Raw genomic sequence first — 24,958 nt, 5'->3', positions numbered from 1 at the left:
CAGCTGTGATAATCAGGCTTTTTATACTGTGCAGACCAATCAGCTCCCAGGATCCACCTGCACACACACACACACACACACACACACACAAGCAAATCAAGCACACACACCTGCAAACCATCACACACAGATACAGACACACAAAAGGGGAACTCTTTCGGCTTAATTATTTGACACATGGCTTAATTATTTGACACATTGGTATCAGGTTGTTTTAATGATTAATGAGGATTAATGAGGATTAATATCAGCACTAAAAATAGCAAGTTTAGTCTGTCATCTTGTTTATTCTCTCCTTTATTTTCATGTACCCTGTATCACCAGTGTGTGTTCACTGAACTTACAGAAATGTGTATTAGTGTGGAAGATACGTGGCAAAATAGGCCAATAAATACATGGAATAAAGCTGCTGCTGCTGCTGCTGCTGCTGCTGCTGCTGCTGCTGCTGCTGCATTGTTCCTGCAGTGAGTGTGAGAGTCAGGAGGTTTGAGGATGACAAGAGAAGAAATCACATGAACTCAAGTTCTCACGGTAGAAAAAACTGCTTAGTCATGCAGAAACAAATGCTCTCCTGGAGTCCAAATAGTCTCTGAAAGATGAGAATAATAATAATAATGATAATAACAATAATAATAATGATAATAAAATGTTTCATCACAGGGTTCGACCAAGCACCAGAGGTTGCCGTGACAACAGAAAATGGCCATCAAGCTCCCATTCCGACCAGACATCCTCACACTGCCATGGTGAGTCGTCTGTGTGTGTCTGTGTGTCATTTTTTGTGATTATATTACACATTTTGATAGCATATCTGCCGTATTTGTAAGATTACGTACACTCAGCTGTCTGCCAGGACAAACCTGTCGTCGTGCAGTGATAAAACCAGATTATTTCCATGTTCTACTTTTTATTTACCCCTTTTTGTTGTGAGAAAACAGAGCAGAACAAAACAGGACATTCTCCTACTGTAACTTAGTCATAAGCAACATTTGTCTTTTACAATTGTGGGAATACAGTGTGATTATACAGCTTCACTGCAGACCATCATTTTTGTTGAGACATTTTTGAGAGGAGTACTTTTACGTTTGGCATCTCTGACTCACAGCAGCTCGCTGTCAGCTAAAAGTCTGATTTTAGTCGGATTAAGACAATAATTTGGTTTTCTTCATGTCATGTAAACACGTTAGAGTGAATAAAATCGAGCTAGTCTTAGCTGGATAATGTGATTCATAGTCCTATTACTCCTGCATGTATACGCTTAGTCAGACTAGAGTCGGTCTTTGACCCAGATAATATAAACTTTTCAATACGCACTAGCTTATAGACAGATACATACGGAGGCGGAGTCAGGCGTACACGGCCAATAGAACAGTTTTCTCCTCCGATTGCCTGTCTTAGTCCGACTATGACCTTAGCTCGATTAAACTGTGCTTGTAAACGTACTGACTCTGAAAATACTATGAACTGTGTCAACAGACTCAAACACAAAGTCAAAAAAACAGAGTTTTGCAGGCTGTTTACTTTAAATTGTGAATAAATAATAATCAGTGAATGCAGAGTTTCAATTTACTCTGCCTCTTTAATCTCTGTTTATGAGTCAGGGTCATACATTTCTGACACGTCAGGCTGTGGTTCCCTAACTGCCACACCCCTGCTGAACCATGTGATCTCATGTTGGTAAAAATACAAAAACACTGTTAAAGTGTGCGATGATCTATGGGAATAACGTGCAACAGTAAATTGTGCTGCCTAGCAATACAGGAAGTGCTGGTGACTTCCTGCCAACATGGCAGCAGCTGTGGTGTTTACTTGTTTTCAGCTCTTATTTTGAAAGATATCTAGTTGTTTTTTTTGTCCCAATGACAACAGAGTGATAACATACTGAATCTTAAACAACTTTAAAGCACAAAACTTAAGTGTTTCTGGAGTGTTCCGCGCCAGCAGAGCAGAGAGAGTCTGGGGGTTTGGATGTGGAAGTGGACAGACGGACAGAGGGGACAGAGAGGAGGAGGAGGAGGAGGGTGATGATGGAGGAGGAGGAGGTGGTGGTGCAGTCAGATTGTTTAGCAGCTGAATAAATGAATGAAAGGCAGCTGTAACCCGATCCTCGCGGCTCGGAGCCTCATTGTGCGCGCGGCGCGGCTCGCTCTTTTGATTATCTGTGGAACGGGACAGAAAGGACTCCCGGGAGCTCGCGAGCCCCCTGCATTATTCAGAGCGCGTGCCTCTCAGGGAGAGAGAGAGGGGGAGAGAGAGAGAGAGAGAGAGAGAGAGAGGGGAGGTGCTGGTTGTTGGAAAAGCTGGCGCGTAAAGGGAGCTCAATGTCATCCCAGTCACAGGCTGTGGTCACCGTTACATCCGCTCCTCCTCCTCTCCTCTCCGTTTGTCTCATGTAACCTCCTCCTCCTCCTCCTCCTGGTGCAGCATCTGCAGCCACGTTTCTTTTATTCCGGTCGTGCCAAAGAGAAGAAGCAGAAGACAAAGACAGAGAAGAAGAAGAAGGAGAAGGAGAAGAAGTGCGGTGCGCAGGTCGGTTACGCCAAACTAATCCCGGGTTATTATTAACCTCTGGTTTAAGAAGCTCTCACAGGGATTAACTGCTGTTTATTTCTTCTTCACCCAGGTAGATTAAATGAACTTAAAATGTATTTGGGTGTCATTTAAAGTTAAAGAGGCAGGAAAAGTCACAGAGGAGGGCGTGTGTGTGTGTGTGTGTGTGTGTGTGTGTTGTGGCTTATGTGGAGAAACAGGCTGTAATTACACTGATTGTTTTTAAAGTGAGGAGGACACTGGATACTGGAGAGAGAGAGGGAGATCCAAAGGAGGTCAGTGGACCAGACAGTTTGCTGCAGTACAGTCTCTGCTCCTCCTCCTCCTCCTCCTCCTCCTCTGCATCACTTTAACCCACATATGATGTGACCTTAACCTGATTGTTATCCTCCACATGCTTCAGGACTTGTTGTCATTGCTGCTGCTTGTCTTCATCATCAATAGTCTTCATCAAACATCATCACCATGCTGTGTCAGCTGGATTTCTACTGTTTAAAGTGCATAATAGTATCATAATTATATATATAATTCTGATATGATTTAGGGAGGAAACTTCCATTATGATTCACTTTAAATGACACACCTGTGTCTGTGTTCACGTGGGCAAACTGAGGTTTTAATGCACAAACAAACAACTTTTGACATTTGAAATATCAAGTGTCTGTGTGACATATTCATGCCAAGTATGGAAAAAAACAAAAACAAAACAAACAGGCAAACATTGTAAAGCCGCTCGAACACTGAGGACAAAAATGTATTCTACAATTCAAGTAATGGCACAAATTACAGCAAAAGAACATAAGGAGAAGAAAAATACAATAGGACACAGTTCTGTGTGTGAAGCTTTCAACATTATAAAATCATAAATAAAACAGCACTGACTCAGAGTCATGAGTTCTCATTTCTTAAGGCTAAATCTTTTAGACTTGAGAAGTAACATGACACAGAATCCAGCTGCTAGATGCTAAGAAGCTAGCTTATAAGAGGTTAGAAAATAATTGCTAGTTGAGCCAGCTGTGAGTTGCTATGAAGCTATACCTGCCTGCTGCTAGTTTCTGAGAAGCTAGCTTATAAAGCTAAGGAAATAACTGCTATAACTTGTTAAGGAGCTAAAAAAAAGCCACCTACTAGTTGCTAATACTCTAGCTGCTAGTTGGTACAAAGCTAATTAAAGAGCTCAACATATAACTGCTAGTTGTTAAGGAGCTAAAAAGCCACCGGCTAGTTACTAAGAAGTTAGCTACTGGTACAGCTTGATGAAAATTGTAAGAAGAACCACAAAGAGGGGAAAGTGGATTTGAATTCCTTTGGGAAAGATTGAGGATTAGAATGAAGGACACCTTCGATTTGTGATTAAGGACTTTAAAATGTGAAAAAAGAACTTTGTATCGTGGCGTTCAGCATTGTAGCTCTTAGTGGAAATTAGCGGAAGAAGAAGAAGCTAGCTGCAAATTACTAAGATAATAATAATAATATTACAATTTTCAGCTTCCGTCCTGCTAATATAACAAGTAAAAAAACAATATTTTACAGAGAGGAGTTTGTCACAAACATGTGTTAATCACCGACCACACTGTGAAGAAAGACCTGGCACAGACTTTTATTCTACGTTCAGGATTATCATGTGTTTAATATTCACTCTCCTTTTCAACCCCGTCACTGTTGCCAAGCAACTTTAAGTGTATGAAGCGAAGGACACTGTCCTGCTGTATGTAATGTGGTCCTGTGGATGAGAGACATTTATTGAGAGGTCGTTCTCTTAAAAGAGATTAAATCTGATTCTCTGAGCTAATGCAGGAATATCGAAATTAAACAAATACACATCAGTAAATGTTAATAAAACGTGAACAATATTGCAATTTATTCTAGGGCCTTAATCTAGATGACAATACACTTTATGAGGCAGAAATAATCCAATAATGAAATTTAAAAACTCAGATGTAAACAAAGTCATTGGTGCAGGCGTTTCTTTTTTAGAACAGCGCTCACTGTTTTGTTTGTTCATCATTCGACATCAAGAGGTGATTCTGGAAATAACGAACCGCAGCAGCAAACTGCCAATTCAGACTGAGCGTTTGCCAATGACTCTGCTCGGCCCGGGGACAGAAGACAATCACAGCCAGCTCTCTAATTTGATTGGACGGGTAATGACGAGAGGAACCAGCCACACATTAAACGCCCCAGTGACTTCTCGGTCAGTCCCCGTCGTAGTATGTTTCTGTGTGTGTGTGTGTGTGTTTGGTGGAAGTACATTTTTACATTTAGTGTGAACAACATCAGTTATCAATAATGTCTTCCTCCTCCGCACCACACCCTCTTCGCACATGATCGCAGGTTACGTAACAGCCGTGTGGTCGAGGATGCTCAAGCTTCTGAGCAGAGAGTCACGGGAGGTGGAATTGGGAACTGACATGAATGGGTTTAAGGCGGTGACGGGAGGTGAAAGTGTGTGTGTTTTGGGGGGTAAGTTGAAGAATCAATGCAAGGCGAGGGGAGGAAAACATGAGGCAGGGAGGAGGAGGAGGAGGGGGAGGAGGATTGTAGGAAGTCTGTTCAGTGTCACTGAGCTCCAAGTGCTGTTGACATTAACTGGCCGATGGCCTTTGAGTGGCTGATCTGTTGATGGTCCTCTGCTGGCCGACTTCCAGGAAGAGAGGTTCACTCCACCTTGTGTTACCGTCTGGATTCAGTCCCAAACTTTCCCACCAGAGCTGAACGATTCTGAATAAATATCTCATTGCGATTATTTTGACTGAAATGTGCATTTGAAAGCATATTTAACACGATCTGCGAGAAACAAAGTCTGTAGAATATGATGTGTATAGGCCAGGACAATATTAGTAGTATTCGAGTAAATGGTGGTCCAGTGGCTCGCGTTGTTGCCTCACAGCTGGTTGAGATCCCGGGTTGTACCGCAGGTCTTTCTCTGTGGAGTTTGCGCTCTGGGAGTACGAACTAAGACGTGATGTGTTTTGTTTGTTTGTGCTTGGACGTCATGCGAGTGCTCCTGTGAGAATGAGGCTTGAAAGTCATATTTTCCCCAAGTCTGATGTCGCTGGAATCTTAAGTACTTCTCTTCGGTTGTGACTGACACTTGGTGGATATTCTTGTTTGGCTCGCTGGAGTTCAATGACAGCTCACAGAGATAAAGGGACACAGCCGTTTCCCTATGTGTGTGTGTGTGTGGTAACTGCACTTGATCACACTGTGAAAAGAGGTCACCTTGACCATCTCCAAACTGGAAGAGTTGATGGCACTTTTGTCGTAAGCTGTGAGTGAGAGAAGGACATGGACCCTGATGAGTTTGACTTCAGTTAAGCATGAAGTGGATATGATGCAGGATCACGATGGTAGATGGTTTTCATGACTCAGTCTCATGGTGCTTTGTCCAATTCACAGTTCCAGCACGGCTCGATGCTTTTTCCATTAGTGATAGTACCTTGGTCAGAGAGTGTCATCACTAGAAGGGTCATGAGCTTGACGTCCGACACAAGAATCAAACCGCACAATGCTGAACTGTAGATCAGTTAAAAGAGACTTAAAAATCCTGAAAACATGCGTTAATCTCAAAAGGAAATGTTTAAAATTTCCAGTGTATTTTACGGTACGGGCGCGTCATACCATTGTATAGATGCATTAGTCTCATCACCGCCAAGCTTTCTATGCAGATGACTTATTAATCCTAGATATAAGCTTTTATTAGCACAGTTGTTTTCCCTCGTAATTTCAGTTGTATAATGACAATAAAAACCCTTTCCTTTCTTTCCTTAGTAGAATCATGAGATGAAGACGTTCACATCAAGTCTTCTGTGACCACAAAATTCTTACATCATTTGTGTAGAGGATTAAGGAAATGGCATAAATTTAAAGAGTGATTGAAGGATTGTATGAATTGATAGCAAATGAAGGTCGGTATCATTCAGAAAATGTACCTTTTGTTCTTGGTGCTTTAAGTTCTAGACATAACCCGTGGGGAAAACATGCAAATTCCAAACAGGAACGACCTGGACAAAAAACCCGACTTTGGACCAAAAACCTTCCTGCTGTGAGGCACCGGTGCCGCCCCAATATCATTACCTCAAATCACTTTGTCACATTCCATCATAGGAAATAATTGTGTTCATTTGTTTTTTTGGAGATGTTTGTGTTCCAGAGAGGAAGAGAACAGGAGGGATGCAGGAAATGCAACAATACAAACTCGGCCATGTGATGGCCTCCATTACACAAAAGCTCCACCACCCACTATTGTCCACTACATCCACCGAGTATTGTTGTGCCGCGCGACAGAAGCCATTCATTGAACTCACAGCGAAGCACATACCACCTATTTGCACAAATACCATGTTTACAACAAACATGTACCGAGGCAGCAGAAAACACAGGGGACGAGACAGACATTAACATTCTTCTCTAACTCGTAACTTGTACTTCTCTGACAGGAGGAGAAAGAGCACGATAGTATTTATTTTCACCCCCTCCAACAACAAACTGGTACAACCTATCTTATCTTACCTACAGCAAAGCCTTTTTTTCAGTGACTCTGTGATTCGGGGAAGTCAGCAGGGGAGGTTGACCTCTAATGTCAGGGCCTCATCGCACAACACACAGCGCCGTGTTTGGTGTTGAAAAGCTGAAAGTCTCTTTTATCACATTCCAGCTTCAGACTGGAATGTCAGCGTGCCATGTGGGCTCGAGGTGTTCCAGAATGTGTGGACTGTGCGGGCTGTGTTTTCATAATCCTGTAAGAACTCTGCGCTGGGGACACTGAAAGTCAGCATTTTGGGAGTTATTACATTTCTGACAACCTCTTTGAGGGCCTGCTTTATGGTTTCAGTTTGTATACATGTGCGTCAGTGGGAGAGATCTCTGACGTGAACATTTGTATGCACTTTTAGTTTAGTTCTGAGGAAACGCTGTTCGAGATGCAGAGATATCACCATTCGTATCCAAAATATGACCAATATCTCAACCTTGATCTACTGATATCAAATCAGTCCAATATAGTCGATATGTATATATATATATATACATATACATATACATATATATATATATATATATATATATAGTCTGCTTCAACACACCTGAAACATCTAAAATGCAGGATCAGGACCAGGATTGAGAAGCCATATTTAGCATTTTTGTTTTCTTACATCTATTCCAGTAATTTTGACCATTATCGGACCAATATTGATAGATCAGCTTATCCCTAAAAGCTGCAAGGAAAATCTGTCTCAAACATTTAGGGCTGAACAATATCGGCAAATCTAACTGTGCAACTGCAACTGTGATTTGCTTTGTGATATATGTAAAATTAAATGCAGGCTATTCACCACATGACACAAAAAAAACAAATAACTAGCAATAGAGGATATCTTCTAGAGAGCTGTGACGTTCACACGGAGAGGTCTGTAACAGTATGGTGACGAGAGGCTGGAGAACCAGGGACTAAGTAGAGGCTTGATGATTAGATTGGGAGCAGGTGTGCTCCCGCCGCAGGTGAACTGATTGCATGCTGATGTGAAGGCAGGAGCGAAAGGAGGAGAAGCAGGCGGGGCATGACAGCTGTAACTAAGGATTATTTCCATTATTATCCAATCTGTTATTTTATTCTTCCATTAAACGCAGAAAAATGATGTCAAATGTTGACCAGGGAGTGTCTCCCAAAGTGACAATGTCCTTAAATCTTTAGTTTTGTCCAATGTTATTTCGTTTAATGTCATAAAAGTGCCAAGAAATGCACACAAATTCCTCTCCAATTTGCTATAAATTACGATTTCGGTTTGAAAATACTACTACTTTTCGAAAACTCTGCTATAATCAGTGCTATCACTTCACTTCTTTCCTCAGTGAGTGATGCCGAGGCTGTTTGAGGACGTAATGATTGGAATGCAGAGAATGTGGCGGACTGTGTTACACACATTTGGGGGGAGTTTTCCTTTAAAGTTCAGTTCAAATCCAGGTCAGCGGCAGCTGGGAGTTCAAATTTGCTATTTATTATGAAGTAAAGGAAAATGATGATATAGCACATTAGGGATCGTCTGGGGATTAAAGCAGGGGGGTGACGTGAACGCGAGCGCTTAGCTTTAGCATAAATAAAGCATTTAAATAAAGTGACAGGCTCAGACATGTTTGCTGTTACACGCTGTTTTCCTCCTTCCTCTGTCTAAATACTGCAGCCTAATGAGCCAGTTTCCGGAAATAGACGAGTGATTAACACGCTGCTCCTCTCAGTGTGTGAGCCACCGCAGCGCTAGTTAATGCTATATGCTAGCACTGAGAAGCAGCTCACTCTCACAGGACAGCAGTGTTAATAATATACTCCGGCTAAAGCTACTGGTCTTTAATTATGTGTTCTATGCTGTATTATTTTAATTGTTAATGGTTAAACTTTAGCCAAACTGCGTCTAAATGATGCTTTTCTAAAAAACAGAAAGAGTCAGAGTTGACGCTAAAGACGTACAACAAGGTCAGACTGACAAGTTCACCACAGTAGCTGTGTTGTTGCACATTTTAGTTGCATAGTTTTGATTATCAATACTGTACAAATGTGCTGTATTTAACAGGTTGTGTCATAGCAGCATGTACGAGTAGTAAGAACTCAGCCTTCTGTGGTTTGTGCTGTGCTTTAATGTCACTAATCTAATCAGCGTCCTTCAGTGACTTTAAACAGCTGATTTGTGTTAACTGTTTAACACCGGTAACATCAGACGCAGACAAAATGAGACCCCAACCGATATAGATTTACCAATTTTAAGGAGATTTTATGTATATTTTTTATTTATTTTTGTTTCCTAATTGAATTCTGTGTGCCGCATAGCTGTTAGCTTGTCCTATTTGCACAGCTGCTTGTCTTGGCCAGAACACACAAAGGAGATTTTTATTCTCAATGAGTTTTATTTCTGGTTGAATAAGGGGTTGAAAAAAATAAATCACAATAAATAAAATTAAAACAAAACCAAACATAGAGCTAGATAAACACATTTTTCTGTGTATATCGAGTATGAACTCCTTTTTCTGAGAAGTAAATGTGTTTTAATATTACACCCGTTTAATAAATGAGTAATTATATCAAGGATAGCATATAATTACTTATTTGTGTACTCTGTATCTATAAAGTTTTCATATGCAAGTCAAATTTGGCAGCATATTTGGCCAATTCATGGGATTAGCTGTGGTTGTCAATAGAGCTGAAAGTTTTCAGATTTTTCAGCTTCTTAAATGTGAATATTTTCTGGTTTCTTTGCTCCATATTACAAAGAAATCATTAACACGGAATCATTTTAGTTTGTGGACATTCAAGGACATCATCATTTCCAGGTTTGGGAAACACTGATCAACATTTCCTGATATTTTATGGACTAAACAAGTACTCGTTAGTTGCAGCCCCAGTTGTCTGTGATGCTTGGAAATAGAAGTTGTTGAGCTTTTGTTGTTCTGAATCACTGTGTGGTCTCTGCAGTGAAAACCTTGAGAGACCAAACACTAAAATCGCCTGACTCATGTAAAGCAAAGGATTAGAATTCAATGACCAGTCATCCATGTGTCTGCTCCTTCTCCAGTAAAGATTTGTTCCATCATGTGAGACATTACACTGACTCTAATGAGACTCATATTGTCGTGTTCTGAGATTGCTTTTTTGGAATGCGGAATATGTTCTGGCCTTTTGAATTGTTGCAGTCACCGACCGTTGCTGTGTGTCATCTGATATGAAACAAAGGGAGTGATAGCTGACAGCATGTACTGTGTGTCCTGCTTGATTAACAGCAGGAGGGAACTGAACGGTTATGTAACCAGTGGAGGCCGAGGGGAGGAAGGAAAGGGTAAAGCTCGTAAAAAAAAAAGGGTTATTGGCAAAGAAAAAACGTGGAAGGGTGTGACATTTTCTTATTCCTGTTGTAGGTGGAAAAGCAGAGATAACATGACAAACAGAAAGGCTGTTGAAATTAAATACTTCTGACTCCATGATATAATGGAGTCAGGATAATGTGAGTTGGTTTTGTTTAATCTTTCAAGGCTCCTTGAATCTGTAAATCTTCGGTCTTTAGACCTGGATCACACTTTCTGCGTCCCTGGTTCTATTCACGCTCTTATGCACGTACATCACTGCGGTTTCATTCGTACTAAAATGAGTGACAAATTCACGCCAGGAGTGTGTCCTTGTATTCTTCAAGGAATGGCCTGATCATGATTGGATGGCATTCATTAGCCTGGCTACTGTCAGACTGTATTTCAATCTCATTGTAGATTGAGTACTAATGGGTGTAGTCACCTCCCACTTTTAAAAAAGGCAACAGCCCAACCAAAAGACAGCTGTTCTTTGGTGGCAGCCATGTTGGATGTATGCAAAACCTGCCACCGAAGAAGTCTCTTCTCTGTTGTCATCGCCTGAAGCCCAACTCTTCATCGCCAGTTTATGATTGGTTCTCTTTCTTGGGGAGATTCTGGTGTCTGGCCAAACGGCATCCTTGCCAGACGTGTCTGCAGAGTGAAATCAAAGCGCTGGCAGCTTTGGCTGAGTTCACCCAGGCTGGATGTTCAGATCATGGCATTAAAAAGTCAAGATATCAAAAACCACTTACACATGTCATAGTGGGCATCTGAATGTGGGAATGGCCCAGGACTAATGGAGTTTGATCAAGATGACCTCGACTGTACATTAACTGCTGCTTAATACACTTATGCTGAACCAGTTTACTAAGGGAAATCAGCCCTGTGTAGATTTGTGTTCAATAAGTGGTACAATCATTGCTTTTACAGGACACCAGAGAGTTTTTAAAGATATGGTGGCCGGTCAGTGTTGCTGCTTCTCTGGGATGATCTGTCCTGCTCTTGCTGGAAGAGTTAATCTGGTTCTTTGTCCAGAACTTGGAGCGCTTGTTAACACAGCCCGGTCACACTCTGTGACTGCAGACCATTCACCTTAAGAAGATCTGTGAGTATGAAAGCATCTCTGAGTGTGTGTATCTCTGTCCTTACACTGGGTAAAAGTCATAGTGTAAGGTCCAGGTTAGAATTATGGTTCGGAGTAAGAGGCGAGAGGGTAGACATTATGCTAAGCTAAGAACTATAAGTATGTTTGTGAGCAGAGTGCAGCATTAGTATTCAGGCTGGTGAGTCCTCGCTGAAGAGCGCATCAAGCCTTTTGTTGTTGTTCTGTGAAGGGTCTCAGGCAGGAGGTCTGGACTGTGTGTGTGGTGTCATGAGAGGTTTTCGAGAAGGGACACTAAGATAGTGAGTGGCCATTAGTCCAGACATGTCGTGCATTCCTCTGTAACACTCAAACCTCAAAAGGCACCTCCCAATGATTTCAGTCTGGTTGTTGTTTCAGGCTCTCTGGCAGTGGGTAGGTGAAACTCAGCTTCTTTCTTTCTCATTCGTTTGCGCTGCAGTGTGTTGTCATTGTGCAAGTCCGGGAATGACTCAATGATTCTGGTATTGGCTGCGATGTGTTAACTCCCTGAAGTCTCAGTGTGGTTTTGTCACCATTGCTTTGATTTGGCTGACTTTTAAATATGAATAAATAGCTGTTACATTATTGTCGAATGATGTCACGCAATGATTAAGTCTATCAGTCTGTCTCTTCTCAAGTTTTATGTCAAGCAACAGCAACATTGCGATAGTAAAGCACAGGGTTCCCACGGGTCTTTGAAATCCTTGAAAGCTTGTGAACTTGTAAAAACAAATACAAGGCCCTTGGAAGTTTTTGAAAATTGTCATTGAAAGTGCTTGAAGTTTGTGCAACAAAGAAGTTAAGTTCATATTAAGGTAAATGTCTCCCTAGCTTGTTACGACGCCACCTACTGTTTCATGTACTGCATTGCTTGATGTGTGTAGACTAGGCCTAGGCTCTTACAAGTTGCCCTCCCATCTTAAGCATGTTTGGGCCTTGAATTTGAGGTCCAAGAAAGTCCTTGAAAGGCCCTTGAAATTGATATCAGCCAAGGTGTGGGAACCCTGAAAGCAAGATGGCTGCAAACAAGTTGGAGTTTGACTGAAAACACAAAGCAGCTTCTACGAAATGCTTCATGTCTGATAGTGTTGCCTGACAGAGACCAAACAGAGGCAGAATACTAACATTTTCAACAACCAAAGAATCCCCAAGGGTTACCCAAATTCCACATTAATCCAACGACTCATTTTAGTTTCTATTTCCCAAACACTGACCTCAGTGAACTTCACAGCACGCTGCCAGCACCTTGTGTTTTTGTTAGTCCTGGTGGCCTCTAGTTTTTTGGTGTATTTCCAGCGTTGAGGGCCATTTCCGTGGATACAAGTCAGCGCTGCTTCCTGGTTTCCTGTTTAGATGAACCTGAGTGCTCTGATAGGCCTTTATCCAATCAGTCACTTCCGTTTTACTTTGCAGCATCATTTGTTTTACTCTCTCAAGGCGTGTCCGCTGCCCCTCTTTTTATTTTGTTGTCGCCGTCTTCGTCCTCCACAATGTTTGGAGAGTAAAGACTTTTGTGGCTGAAGAGTTTACGAGGATGAAGGAGTGCAAGGAAGTTGCTGCTGATTTGACTTTATAGCCTTAGCAAAAGCAATTATATACAGCTGAGTTAGCTTGAGACAGTCATTACATCAGTTACAGAACTGGCCATTTTCTTGCAAACTCAGACCCTTGTTTCGTCCTCTAAAAATAGTTTCTTAAATCTTATAAATGGTACTGAAAGATGTCTCTTTTTTATGTCCAAACTGAGGCTAAAGTGACAGGTTTATCGCCTTCTTTTGGCTTGAAATGTGAATAGTTCATAATAACTCATACTTTGTTGTGGAGATTCCTCCAAACCAACATATTTTTTTCCTTTCCACCCTCACTGCTGGAGCTTAAAACCCGTCTGTATCGGTGCAGCCTCAGTGTGCAAAGATTTGTAGCACCTGTATACAAGTATACAATATCAAATTTTGGTCATTTTTGGGTGTAGTCAATGAATCGGAGGCTAAAAGGTCAGGTTAAAAGGTACAGAATCCTTTTGTACCATGCCTATTTAAAAGGGTAGTGCAGAATTTGGGTGTCTTTTCCATCCATGGCGTCTCTTTACTCCAGGGCTGTGAACAGAGCAGCGGGTCATGTGTGGTGGTTAAGTGTGTCATCTGCTGTGTTTCCATGATAGAAGGCAGCTCTGGGCTTTGTTTGTTTTTTATTGACCTGACTGCATCGACCCAGTTACAGATATATTCACACAGACACGTGTACAGTATCAGCTGTCACACACAGTTCTTCAGTGTGTCTTTGACAATATGTCTTTTCATCTGTCACACATTAGTGACTCTAGAGTCATTATCTTCTCCTCCCTGTGAAACCACTCGTGCTGGGATAATGACACCAGTCTCTTCGGTGTGTTGCGAGCCGTTCGGGTATTGAAATCTTCGATCCAGTAATTAGGTCACTGTCCTGATTTCCTGTGACCAACTTGTCTCTCTCTCTCTGTCATGTGGTTGGATAATGCTATCCTGGGAGCTTCACCAAGAACTCGGAATCTGTTATTTAAACCAGACAATTGAATGGGGGAAGGGTGTGACACAGCTCACAGTTGTTTTTTTAATGTTACCCTGAGAAAATGACAGGATGATGTGGAGGGACAGCAGCAGTTTCTCCTGACAGGGGACACTGCTAAAAATGGGCACACGTGGCGTTTTCATGGCTTCCTCTGCGGCTACGATGTAGGATAACCCCTCTGACCTTTAGACCACCCTGCTCGTTTCCCTCACGCTGCCACCATTTCATTCAGTTTTTAGTGCAGATGCAAAGTGACTCTGTTGCTTTTACAAGTTACAGAGAAGCAGGGGCGTTGCTACTGGATAGATAGGTAGAGCAGGCACTTATCTGGGGGCCTGAGCTGTGACGAGGCCCCCCCAAGAAGGGCAACATGGAGAGAATAGCACTTACAGGCGATTAGGACTCACGTCATCCTCGCAAGTTTCCTCTTCAATTGCTCGCAGTAGCTTCGTTACAAACGCTGGTGTAAGTCCGCGCTTCTGACATTTCACTTGGTTCATTATTGATTAGCTGGTCACAGCTATCGGCTATTGACTAGAGCAATCTGTCCCTTCCTGTGTTTCGGCAACAAAATGTTTGGACTTAACTGAGACTGCTTCTACTAAAAATGACTCTGAGCCTTTCTTGCTTTACTGAATTAATGACAAACAATAACAAACGTTACAGAATTGAGTAACAAGGTGGTACGCAACTCAATGTGCCTCGACTTTGTTGATTCGTACATTGGGTTTAAACGGGTGGAGCCGTTCCTTGTTTGTCCTTTCATGGTGGCAGAATACGGCAGCCTCTATAAAGCAAAGCCCTTTCTTTTAAAGGTCAATAAAAGGAATAAAACCTTACACATTGTTCCTTTAACAAGAGACTACACTGGCATCATAGTCAGAAAGAGTCAGTAATTGACGCCTTAAGCTACAAGGTTGCAGCTAAAATTTCTGAATGTCTTCATAACTTCAAAGTAAGACTGTGGTAAGTGGAATTTTGCTAGGATAAATAAATAATGTGTAGTTCAATGAGGGGGCTTTCATCTGACGCCCTGGAGAGAAATTACAATTTTTTCTTTGTTCAGTTGAATTTCAGCCAAGTGACTATAAATGGCATGCAGCCCAGTGAGGTTGGAAAATCACATGACCTCTCTCAGCCAATCAGTGATGTCACACCGGCGGACCAATCACCAGTGGGTTGGGGTTATGGTTAAAGGTTAGGGTTCCTGTAACCCTGACACCCTAAGAATAAATGTTCCTTTAAGTTTATTTGTGTTTTTCTTGTGCTTTTTATATAAACATCTTTTAGAACATGTTTTACCTTAGATGGGCAAGGAGCCATTTATGGGAACTTCATTGATCTTATACATGAAAAATGTCACAAAAGTGAAAAAGTCTTTCAATGATTGCCCGACAAAAAAAAGAGTTGTGTTTCCACCTAATATCCAGAGAAGATGATAATAATAATGCAGTTGTCTGACAAATGTCTGGTTAAGTATTTACAATACACAGGAAGCGTGAATGTAGGTAATTAAAACAGAGACGTGTTTCTGTCATTTCTGTCAAACACATTTGCATTTTCAGGTTCACATAAACACATTTTTATTGATCGCACTGAATCTCGTACCTGCATTATTCATCCGCCGCTGACACAATATCGCTAACCGCGCGTGTAAATTGGAAGGAAAGTGTTTCCACTTCCATCGCGTCTCCATGTTGTTGCATTTGTTGAGCAGTGAGAGTGAACCGTGACTCAGGTCAGCTCTGGTTTCCACCGGACTGATCCTATGACCTGACACGTGCACACACACACACACACACACACACGTAACCTTAGTGTGACTTTCCGTCATGTGTCCTCTTAAAGCACGAATAGAAGTACAGCAGAAATGAGGTCGTATTCCGTTTATGTTTTTATTAGAAGGTGAAGTGAGTGACTGGAACTCCTGATGATGGCTTCATCATCTCCTCTCCTCCTTGTCTTTTTGTCACTCATCATCTCCTCATCATCTGTTCGGTTCTGACAGGAGCCGCAGGTTAAAGGAGGGAAGAAATGGGGGCGAGACACATAGACACAAGGCTGAGGTGGAGGAGAGGGACTGGTCATACACAGGAAGGGAGGAGCGGGGAGTTACAGGGTGGATGTTTTTGGTGTGTGTGTGTTCAGGAGCGGCTCCACAGAGGGGTCTTTGTGGGTGAGGGCATCTGGACACACACACACACACACACACTCGGCCCATGACATCACAGCTTGCAGAGCAGTCGGCAGGAATGTTACTGAGAAAGGAGAGGCTTTGTGGAGGAGAGGAAAGAGACGGGAGGGGAGGAAAAGGAGGAGAAGAAGAGTAGGAAAAGGCTTGGCCGGGGGAAAAAGTCCAGCACTCCCACAATCTGGAGCAGGACGGACCGAGGGCTGGACTGAAGTGAGCAGAGTGAGAAAAACAGGCTGAAAACACATAGTTGTTGTTGTTTTTTGTTTTTTTAATAATTAATTTTATATTATAGGGTTATAGGAGGCTAATTTTTGAGAATGACACCATGGATTTACTGATATCACAAAACCTGTAAGAGCAACAGGTGAGCACTGATCATCTTTGTGGCATTTACAAATCAATGTAACACTGATTTTATTCTGTTTTGATGAGGGGAAAAAGAGGAGCTGTAGTTTAACAGCTTGTTTTTTTTAATCACATGTGTTGGAAAAGTTGTAACTCCGTTCCCTATTTAGCCACAGAGAGAAACGTGAACTGAATTAACTGTAATGGAAAAAAAGGAGGAAGTGTCGGAATACGACAAAGTGGTAAACAAATGTATTGTCCTGTTTGTTTTCATGAAAGTTGACATGCTGGTGCTGACTGTGTCACTAGTGTTGGTGATTGATGTTATTATTCTGCCTCTGTTTGTGAACAGAAATGATGCAACATCTCAGTCATATGTCCTGACAGAGAGAGCGTTTGTGTGTATACAGCAGCAGAGCAGAGGTGGGCGGGGACAAGAAGAGTTTATCTTGTACATTTATTGATCAGTAAACCTCGGAAACTTTTGTTGTGTGTTTTCAGTCAAACTCCAACCCGTTTACAGCCTTTTTTTCTAGCAAAAATGTTGACTTAAAACACTTCACTTCTTTTGAGTTTGTATCACGTTTGAGTTTAAAAGAGACTGTCCTCCAATAAAACGTACATATAGGTCGTATGCAGGAATTATGACCTATATTTACGTTTTCAAAACATGCGCCCCTAGCGGTTATATATATAACAGCAACCACTTCCGCCTTAGACGCTGTATCTAGTGGCTTCGCCGCTGTCGGCACCAGCAGTCGGCTCAGTAGCGAGGGCGCTGCGCCGGAGCGCGGTCGACTATGGTTCGGTCCCTTACTATACAGGCACGTTTTCAGAAAACGACCTATATGTACGTTTTCAGCGGTTGAAAAAACGACATATATGTACGTTTCAGTTGGACGACAGGTTGGTTTAAAACATAGAGCCAGAGTGCATCAGACCATCTGGAGTAATTGCTCTGTGGTTCAGCAGAGGGCACAGTGGAATTCACTTTAAAAACGTCATGTCCAGTGATGTGTAAATGCAGAAATGTTTTTTTTTACCCATATTTGAGAGGTTTCTCAAAATGTAGGTGTTTTTTATTGCGATATTTAGGTTTTGCGCATTTCTAGTGGTGATCGAAACCCAAACTAAGGATTCACACTGGGGTCAAATACTTCACAAAGCGTCACATTTTTGCTGTAACAATGGAGCGAACACAAGCTAACTTAAGCGGACAATTATGACACTCAAGCATGTATCTGTAAGGAATAAATCTGTAGTCATTAGCTTTCCCGCTAGCGTCACCCGAATCACAGGGATTTCGCCGGGTGACACGAGGTCTTAACACCGCTATCTTTTTCACACCTAAGAGTCTCTGCTAGACTCGCGAGACACGATTGGACACTCAGTTCAATTGGGGGTTGCAACGTTCACCCGGTCGGAGTTTGCTTTCACACTTTCGCACTTTAGTGAAACAAACCAATGAGCTAGGACGACGTGTGTTTTCTGCCACACGAGCAAAACATGGAGCTGCATCAAATCCCATCACTCTTGGGTTTTTCCTCCGATTGTCCACCTGCCTCTCGAGCAGATAAACACTGTGTCAACTCGGTCCAATTATCTATTTCATCACTGTTACTCAAGCAGGCCCACACTGAAATCATGAATAAGTACACAATAGCACTGTCAGGGTTTCTGTGTGGACACGAGAGCACCGGGCTCCAGTTACTGCACAGGATCGTGTTTAACGAGGAGACAGAGACGAGGGAAACGCTGACTGTGTCTCTGTGAGTGGACATTTATCATCAGGCTCGTATTTTTTTTTACATTTATCCACAGTGGGTGAGCACTTTAACAGACGACTACTGTATGACGTGGTATTAAAGGAACGTTCGACTCGTGAAACCTGACTGATGGCGTCTCGTCAGACGTCGTATGCATTTCCAGTCTGTGAAGCATTTGTGCCGTATTTTTTATTTTAGTTTCTGAATGTGTCTCGTGCGCGTGAATCCCCCTCAGCGTCTGTGGCGCGCAGCCAAGTGTGTACGTTTAAAGGTTGTGTGTCTGTGTGTATTTGTAATATTTGTGCACCAGAGGTTAAGTATTTCCAGATGTGATGGAAATGAATCCAGTCGGAGAACGAGACAGCAGATGGACAGAGTATTAGACAGAAACAGTCAGCTGACTCAGACAGACTCACACTTGTATTACTGAAGACTTTCTATTGACTTTATTGACTTATTCTTCATATTGTTGACCCCATGCACACAGTTACATACCTGACCTAATTTGTGATGTATCTATAAAAGAAAACCTCTTGCGCAGCTTAAAACGACCGTGAGTAACTGAGCTGTATTTCCAGTTCCTTATTTCTATTTTGAATTTTTAGCTTCATTTGTTCCTTGAAACACTTGAGTTGCACTGCTTTGTGTGAAAGATGCTTCATAGATACAAATCTGATTGATAACATCTAATTTATCCATCACTATTGATGTCAGAAACCCAACCCTACCCCTGATTTCTTATTAGATTTCAGCTCAGCTTTGATTAACTGTATCTACAGCTGTATGTAAATCCATTGTGAAGCCAAATTATGATAAAGTTCTGGTTTTAGAAGACTGCTGCTCAGAGAATATTTTGTCCGGAGACTTTAATTTAATTTAATTGATTACTAAATGGATAGCCAACTATTTCTTTTGCAGCTCATTGAATGAGAATATTTCTGGTTTCTTTGCTTAATATAACAATAAAATATTTTGAGGAGATCGTTTAGGAAAAACATTGTTCGACATTTTGTGGATCAAACAGCTAATCAAGCTTTCTAGAGATGAATGGATTATGAAAGTAACCCTAATCTTTAAACTCAGGGTTGCTTCAGGACCTTTTCATGTCAGCGGCCAAACTCTTGATCTCCTGCTCTCTCACGGCTTCTCATTAGACGTAACATCCGTGTCCAACTGTTGGTTCCAAATAATCAGTTCAATAATGAAGCGAACCAACCGTCCAACCCCAACCTGAACCAAATCCTCTGATCTCACGTCTTCGACCAAACTCCAGCCAAATCTACACTGATTCTAAAAGTAAAACCTTAAAGGCTTCACTCCGGCTGCCAAGAAACGATTTACCCTCAACTTTTCTCCCTTTTTTGGGAGCGTGCAGGTCCATTATGTAACGTCTATGTAATGTCGTAACCCTCTACGACAACCCACAGATGATCAAAGTGCTTTACAAAATAAAAGCGTGACAGACAAACAGCATTAAAACACATCCATGAAACGTAAACCAAAGCATTAAAAGATATGACTATCGATGCTGTATTTCACTGTTAATGTAAATGTCCCAACCATAGACTGAAGGAGCCTTGACCTTTAACCCTAACCCTGGCATTTCAAGGGTATTCTGGCATTAACATTGAACACACACACACACAGCTGCACAGTTTCCTTCATCGCTTGTATTAAGTTCAGAGATTTGAGGACAGACAGGTATTCCTGGAATGTCTGTTCACCGCAGTGAGACACACACACACACAGACATGCAGACACACACCTGCTACAATTACAAGACACACACTGATGCACAACTACAATCCCGTGCACATTACCTCTGCATGTGTGTGTGTGTGTGTGCAGCGTTGCATATGAGACATTCCTGTCCTCTCGTACTGTTTTCCTGAGGCAGTAACAGGATATCCTCCCCCTCTGTACTGTCCTGCTGTTGGACACTCACGTACACATTCCACCACATATTATTAACTTAATCGACTTCAAACTATTTTTGATAATCGATAACTGGTAATAGCAAGTTGTCTCAATTCAGCCTCTTAAATGTGCATTTATATTCTGGGTTCTTTGCCATTTTTACAAATATATTTGGATTGTAAGGACGTTGTCATTTTGAGGTTTGGACCAAACAACTAATCAATGCATTGAAAAATGAATGGTCAGATTATTCAGTGATGAAAAAAATCATTATTTTCTAAGTCGCACACGTCAACACAAAGAAAGAATAAATTAAATTTAAAACATCTAACATCTAAATAGCAAGATAGACAATCGTAATAACACTAATAATAAGCTAAGTGAGAAGAAAATAAAGAAAATTTAATTAATGAAAAGTCACATATTGTGTTTTTAATGTTGTGCCGCTGTAACACTTGAACTAATTGGTCTTTCACTCATTTTGTTTTCTCAACTCAGCCCTTTTTCATTTCCTCCTTAGCCTTGTTTTCTTTGTTGTTGTTTATAGTCTGACATGCAGCACATTAGAGTTAAAAAAAAAAAAAATTTCTATGAAGCCGATACAGATCTAATAAATGCTGACCTAAGAGCAGTGAAATTAAAATGTCATGGATGTTTAACTTCCGTTGATTTGAATTGCACATCTGCTGCAGCGTTTTCCCTTGAAGGGGATACTTTTATTTTGACGTATTCGCCACATTTTCGTTTGATGAGACAGTGAAAAACGAGGGGCCTGCATGTGACTTGCAGATGGGTCAGCGAAAAATGCCCTCAGAGGAAATCTCTTTCTCTTTCTCTCAGAAGAATAAATGAAGGGATACGTGAAGCGAGGTGGAGTTGAGAAGGAGTGTACTTTGTATCAAATCAGTACAATCAGCTTCCCATGAAGCCTTTTGAAGAAAAAAAAGTTAGGGTTAGGGTTAGGGTTAGGGTAAGGGTAAGGGTAAGGGTTAGGGTTAGGGTAAGGGAGTCTGTTGGTGAATCTTTAAAGTTTAAAAGCAGGTTAAAAGCCAAGCGTTTTCTCCTCGTGACTGTGTTTGTGTGTGTGTGTGTTTTTGTGTCCTCATTTAATCCCCTCACGCACACACACTCAAGCATTTCACAAAGACTGGGGTCAACAGCTCCTCATGGAGGCAAACACACCCTCAGAGTAGACGTGTGATAAGTATAAGCCAGTAAAAATGTGACTATGTGTTAGTTAGCATTTTGTAAATGGTATAAAACCAAACCAAATCAAAAATAGAACTTTGGTAACTGCGCTGTCAAATGAAAAATATATATACATGTATTATACATGTATATATATATATATATATATATATATATATATATATATATATTATATTTTACTTTTTTATGATGAATTCAACATATATTCAGTTGTTCATGATCTGTCTGGAAAAAAACAGCATGTGCATCGCTCCCCCTAGTGGTGGCAACCAGTCAGAACACACGCCTGCTGCAGAGTTTCCATTTAACACACAGTGCTACTGCAATGCAGACAGATGTGTGTATGTGTGTGTGTACACCTTTTTGAGGACCCTGTTTTAATTTTACACCTTTGAAGTGAGGACATTTTAGCAAAGTGGGGACATTTTTGGCTGTCACAATTAAAATGGACTCTTTAAGGGTTAGGAACTGGTTTTACAGTAAGGATTACAATTAAGTTTAGGTTAGGGTTTGGATAAGAGTCCGGGGTTAGGCATAGCTGTTATGATTAAATTTAAGGAATGGGGGTTGGGAATACGTTTGAGTGTCCTCACTACTTTCTTTGTTAGAACATTTTAGCTGGGTCTCACAACGTTAAGACGCTTTTTGAGTTTTGACTTGGTTTAAGAGTAAGAGTTACATTTAGGGTTTGGTTTGGGTATTTAGTAATTATGGGTAAGATTGGGTGAGAGGCAAGGGAATGTATTAAATACATCAAGTCTTCATTAAGAATGCTGTACTACAGTAGATGATTAGGGCCACATATGATAAAAAAAACGTCAGAATTCTAACGTTTTTTTCAAAGCCCAAATTTTGAGTTTTGATCTTAAGAAAATTAGTCAGAATTCTGACTTTAATCTCAGACGTCAGGCTATTTTTCACTTTTGGCCCTAATTTTCTTCAGTACCGTACAAATGTGTACGTGTTGAGTGAATACTAGGTTCTAAAACTGTTCAACATTCCCGCTAACATCGTTGTTAAAGTGTTTGTTTGTTTGTTGTCACAGAAATCGTGGGGGGCGGCCGAGGATGCCAGTGACGCAGCGCCGAGAGAGCGAGCCTTGAAGACCGTCAGTTTCCAGGAATCGGTCAGCGTTATCACTGACGCACCTGCGACCATGGAAGTGGGGAGCCAGCATATGCAACATGGCTGCCTCCGTAACCGAGGCAACAGTGAAGGCGAGACTCCGGACAGCGAAGTCGTTCAGGTACGCAGGTTTTTTTTTTTTATTCGATTATGTTATTACTACAGTGTTACTATTTTCTAAGTCACATATACATATATACGTATATACGTATTTATATACATGTATATATATGTGGGGTATCACATAAGGCTCAAGGACAACAGCATGTGTACTCAGCACAACTCAGTATTCCCAATGGCATTTTCTGTGGAAATGCACATGCTCTAGTTTCTATTAGTTGGTTATGCTGAGTCATCGTCTTCTGTCCATGTTTTTTATCGCCGTCTCATTTTACAGTTTTCAGCTGATTTCAGCAATTCATCAAACTATTTATGTTAGGGTTAAGACATTCCTGTGCTACAATCGAGTTTTGTTTCTATAGGTTTTTATATATATTCAACATTTTACATTATAGGGAAATTAATTAAAGTCAAACTTTTTTTATGGTAATCTCTGCAATATGTGTGAGTGGTCATAATTAAATAGAATTAGTATTTGAATCTAATATGTATTTATTTGTGATTCACCCACTTCTCAACCTGCAGTTTTTGTGATAGTATTTAGTATAAATCTAACAACAATACCAAAAAGCGAGTAAAAGGTCCCAGTCAACAAAAACAAAACAAGATTTTTTTAGGAACAAAGCAGTAATTTAATCAATTCAAGTCTGTGGCGTCTCCGACACACGTAGTTCAGTATGAGGACTCAACATTCCCAACTTTTTTCCTGGAATATGCACAAATTCTGTATTTCAACCCCTGAATCTAATAGTGGTGGGAGTTTTGTAAACATTATTGTCTATTGCAGCATTCAGATCATCTACTGTGTCTACAGGAAATACGTTATCTGGACCAGGTTTTAGACGCAGCCTCTGAGATGCCCAAAAACGGAAACTCCTCCCCGTCAGAACACACCAAACAATTCTGCATCGATGGAATCTCTCCCTCCGTCTGCGTGTCTCCGTCCTTTCCCGTCAATCACCAGCCTGTCGTCCACCAGGACGACCCCGACGTCAGGACCAACGGGCACATGCAGGGGGAGGAGTCGGGCCGCGGCCGGGCGAAGTTTGAGCTGAGGGCGTTTCAGGAGGAGCGGCGGCCGGCGAAGCTGTTCACCCCCGGAGAGGAGCAGCAGGTCAGGGTGACGAGGAGACGGCCTTCAGAGGAGGTAAAACCCCCACAGTCATTCATCCTCTGAAGGTCCAGTGTCTACAATGGGACTGGTTTTTATTATTACATGATTATACACTTTTATAAACATACATTTAGCTAGTTTAGTCAGTTTCTGCTAATTAACTCTACTTTAAATGTTATGTTAATTTGTTCTATAACATTATTAGAGTTCCAAAAACCACTGCCTAGACTGTATTTTCACTACTACTAAGATACTTTCAAAGAAAATAGAAAATGAAGAAGCTAAAACCCCTGAATGGAAATTATTTTGAAAGAGACGTCGTGTTGTAATGCTAGTAAGCTCAGTAAGACATGATGCAACAACCATGACCAAAAGGTCGGTAAAGGTCACATTTTTTATCACAGATAAAGACACACTAAGACCTCCTTTCAAAACAAAAAGTAAAATAAATCTAGTTACTTGAGGATCATCTCAAAAAGTTCTCGTCCTGGTTTCGTTTCCTGTGACAGGTTCAGGAGCTGGAGCGCGAGCGTCAGGAGCTGATCAAAGACCAGGCGGTGAAGAAGAACCCCGGGATCGCCCAGCGCTGGTGGAACCCTCCTCAGGAGGTGGTTGCCCCATTGAACGTTTATTATTGACATTATCAGTAAATGGGACAAAACTGACTGACTTTGTTTGGTTGTTTGATTCTCTGAAGGTTCCTTTGGAGGAGCAGCTGGAAACAGATCAGCTGGAGTCGCTGAGGAAATACCAGGAGAGGAAGCAACAGAAGCAGATTCACACCTATACATACACACAGGTAACATCTACTTATACTTATATCTACTTTAAGGGTGGATTTATGGTTTACAGACGTGTTTTACTGAATGGCCTGTGAAATCATGTGTGTTCAAGATGCAGGTGAAACAAAAGTAATTTGCCCAACTGTCCTCAGGAGGGCGCCATACTGTATATACACCCATTAAGGGTTGATTTATGATTTTACAGACACCTGAGGCTAAAGAGATAAAAGTCATTTGTTGAGTCATATGGTGTTAACAGATCCTAAATATAAGATGGAACTATATTATTAAGAGCTTTGTATGTGACTAAGAGGACATTAAAGTCTAATGAAGCTA

The 24,958-nt window shown here is 41.3% G+C and overlaps 1 protein-coding gene across 3 annotated transcripts in view; it reads left to right on the top strand.

The window, feature by feature from the left end:
- Window positions 1-24,958, top strand: part of LOC122758118 (A-kinase anchor protein 2) — an 88,017-nt gene that overhangs the window by 58,825 nt on the left and 4,234 nt on the right. For all 3 annotated transcript variants that reach the window (XM_044012024.1, XM_044012023.1, XM_044012021.1), the window contains exons 9-13: window positions 661-746; window positions 22,527-22,727; window positions 23,541-23,873; window positions 24,350-24,448; window positions 24,538-24,639. In XM_044012024.1, coding sequence (XP_043867959.1) covers window positions 661-746; window positions 22,527-22,727; window positions 23,541-23,873; window positions 24,350-24,448; window positions 24,538-24,639 — 821 coding nt within the window. The remainder of the gene's footprint in view (window positions 1-660; window positions 747-22,526; window positions 22,728-23,540; window positions 23,874-24,349; window positions 24,449-24,537; window positions 24,640-24,958) is intronic.

This window comes from Solea senegalensis, linkage group LG21, assembly GCF_019176455.1.
Source record: "Solea senegalensis isolate Sse05_10M linkage group LG21, IFAPA_SoseM_1, whole genome shotgun sequence".
Classification (NCBI taxonomy): Eukaryota; Metazoa; Chordata; class Actinopteri; order Pleuronectiformes; family Soleidae; genus Solea; species Solea senegalensis.
This window is presented reverse-complemented; position numbering and strand designations above follow the sequence as displayed.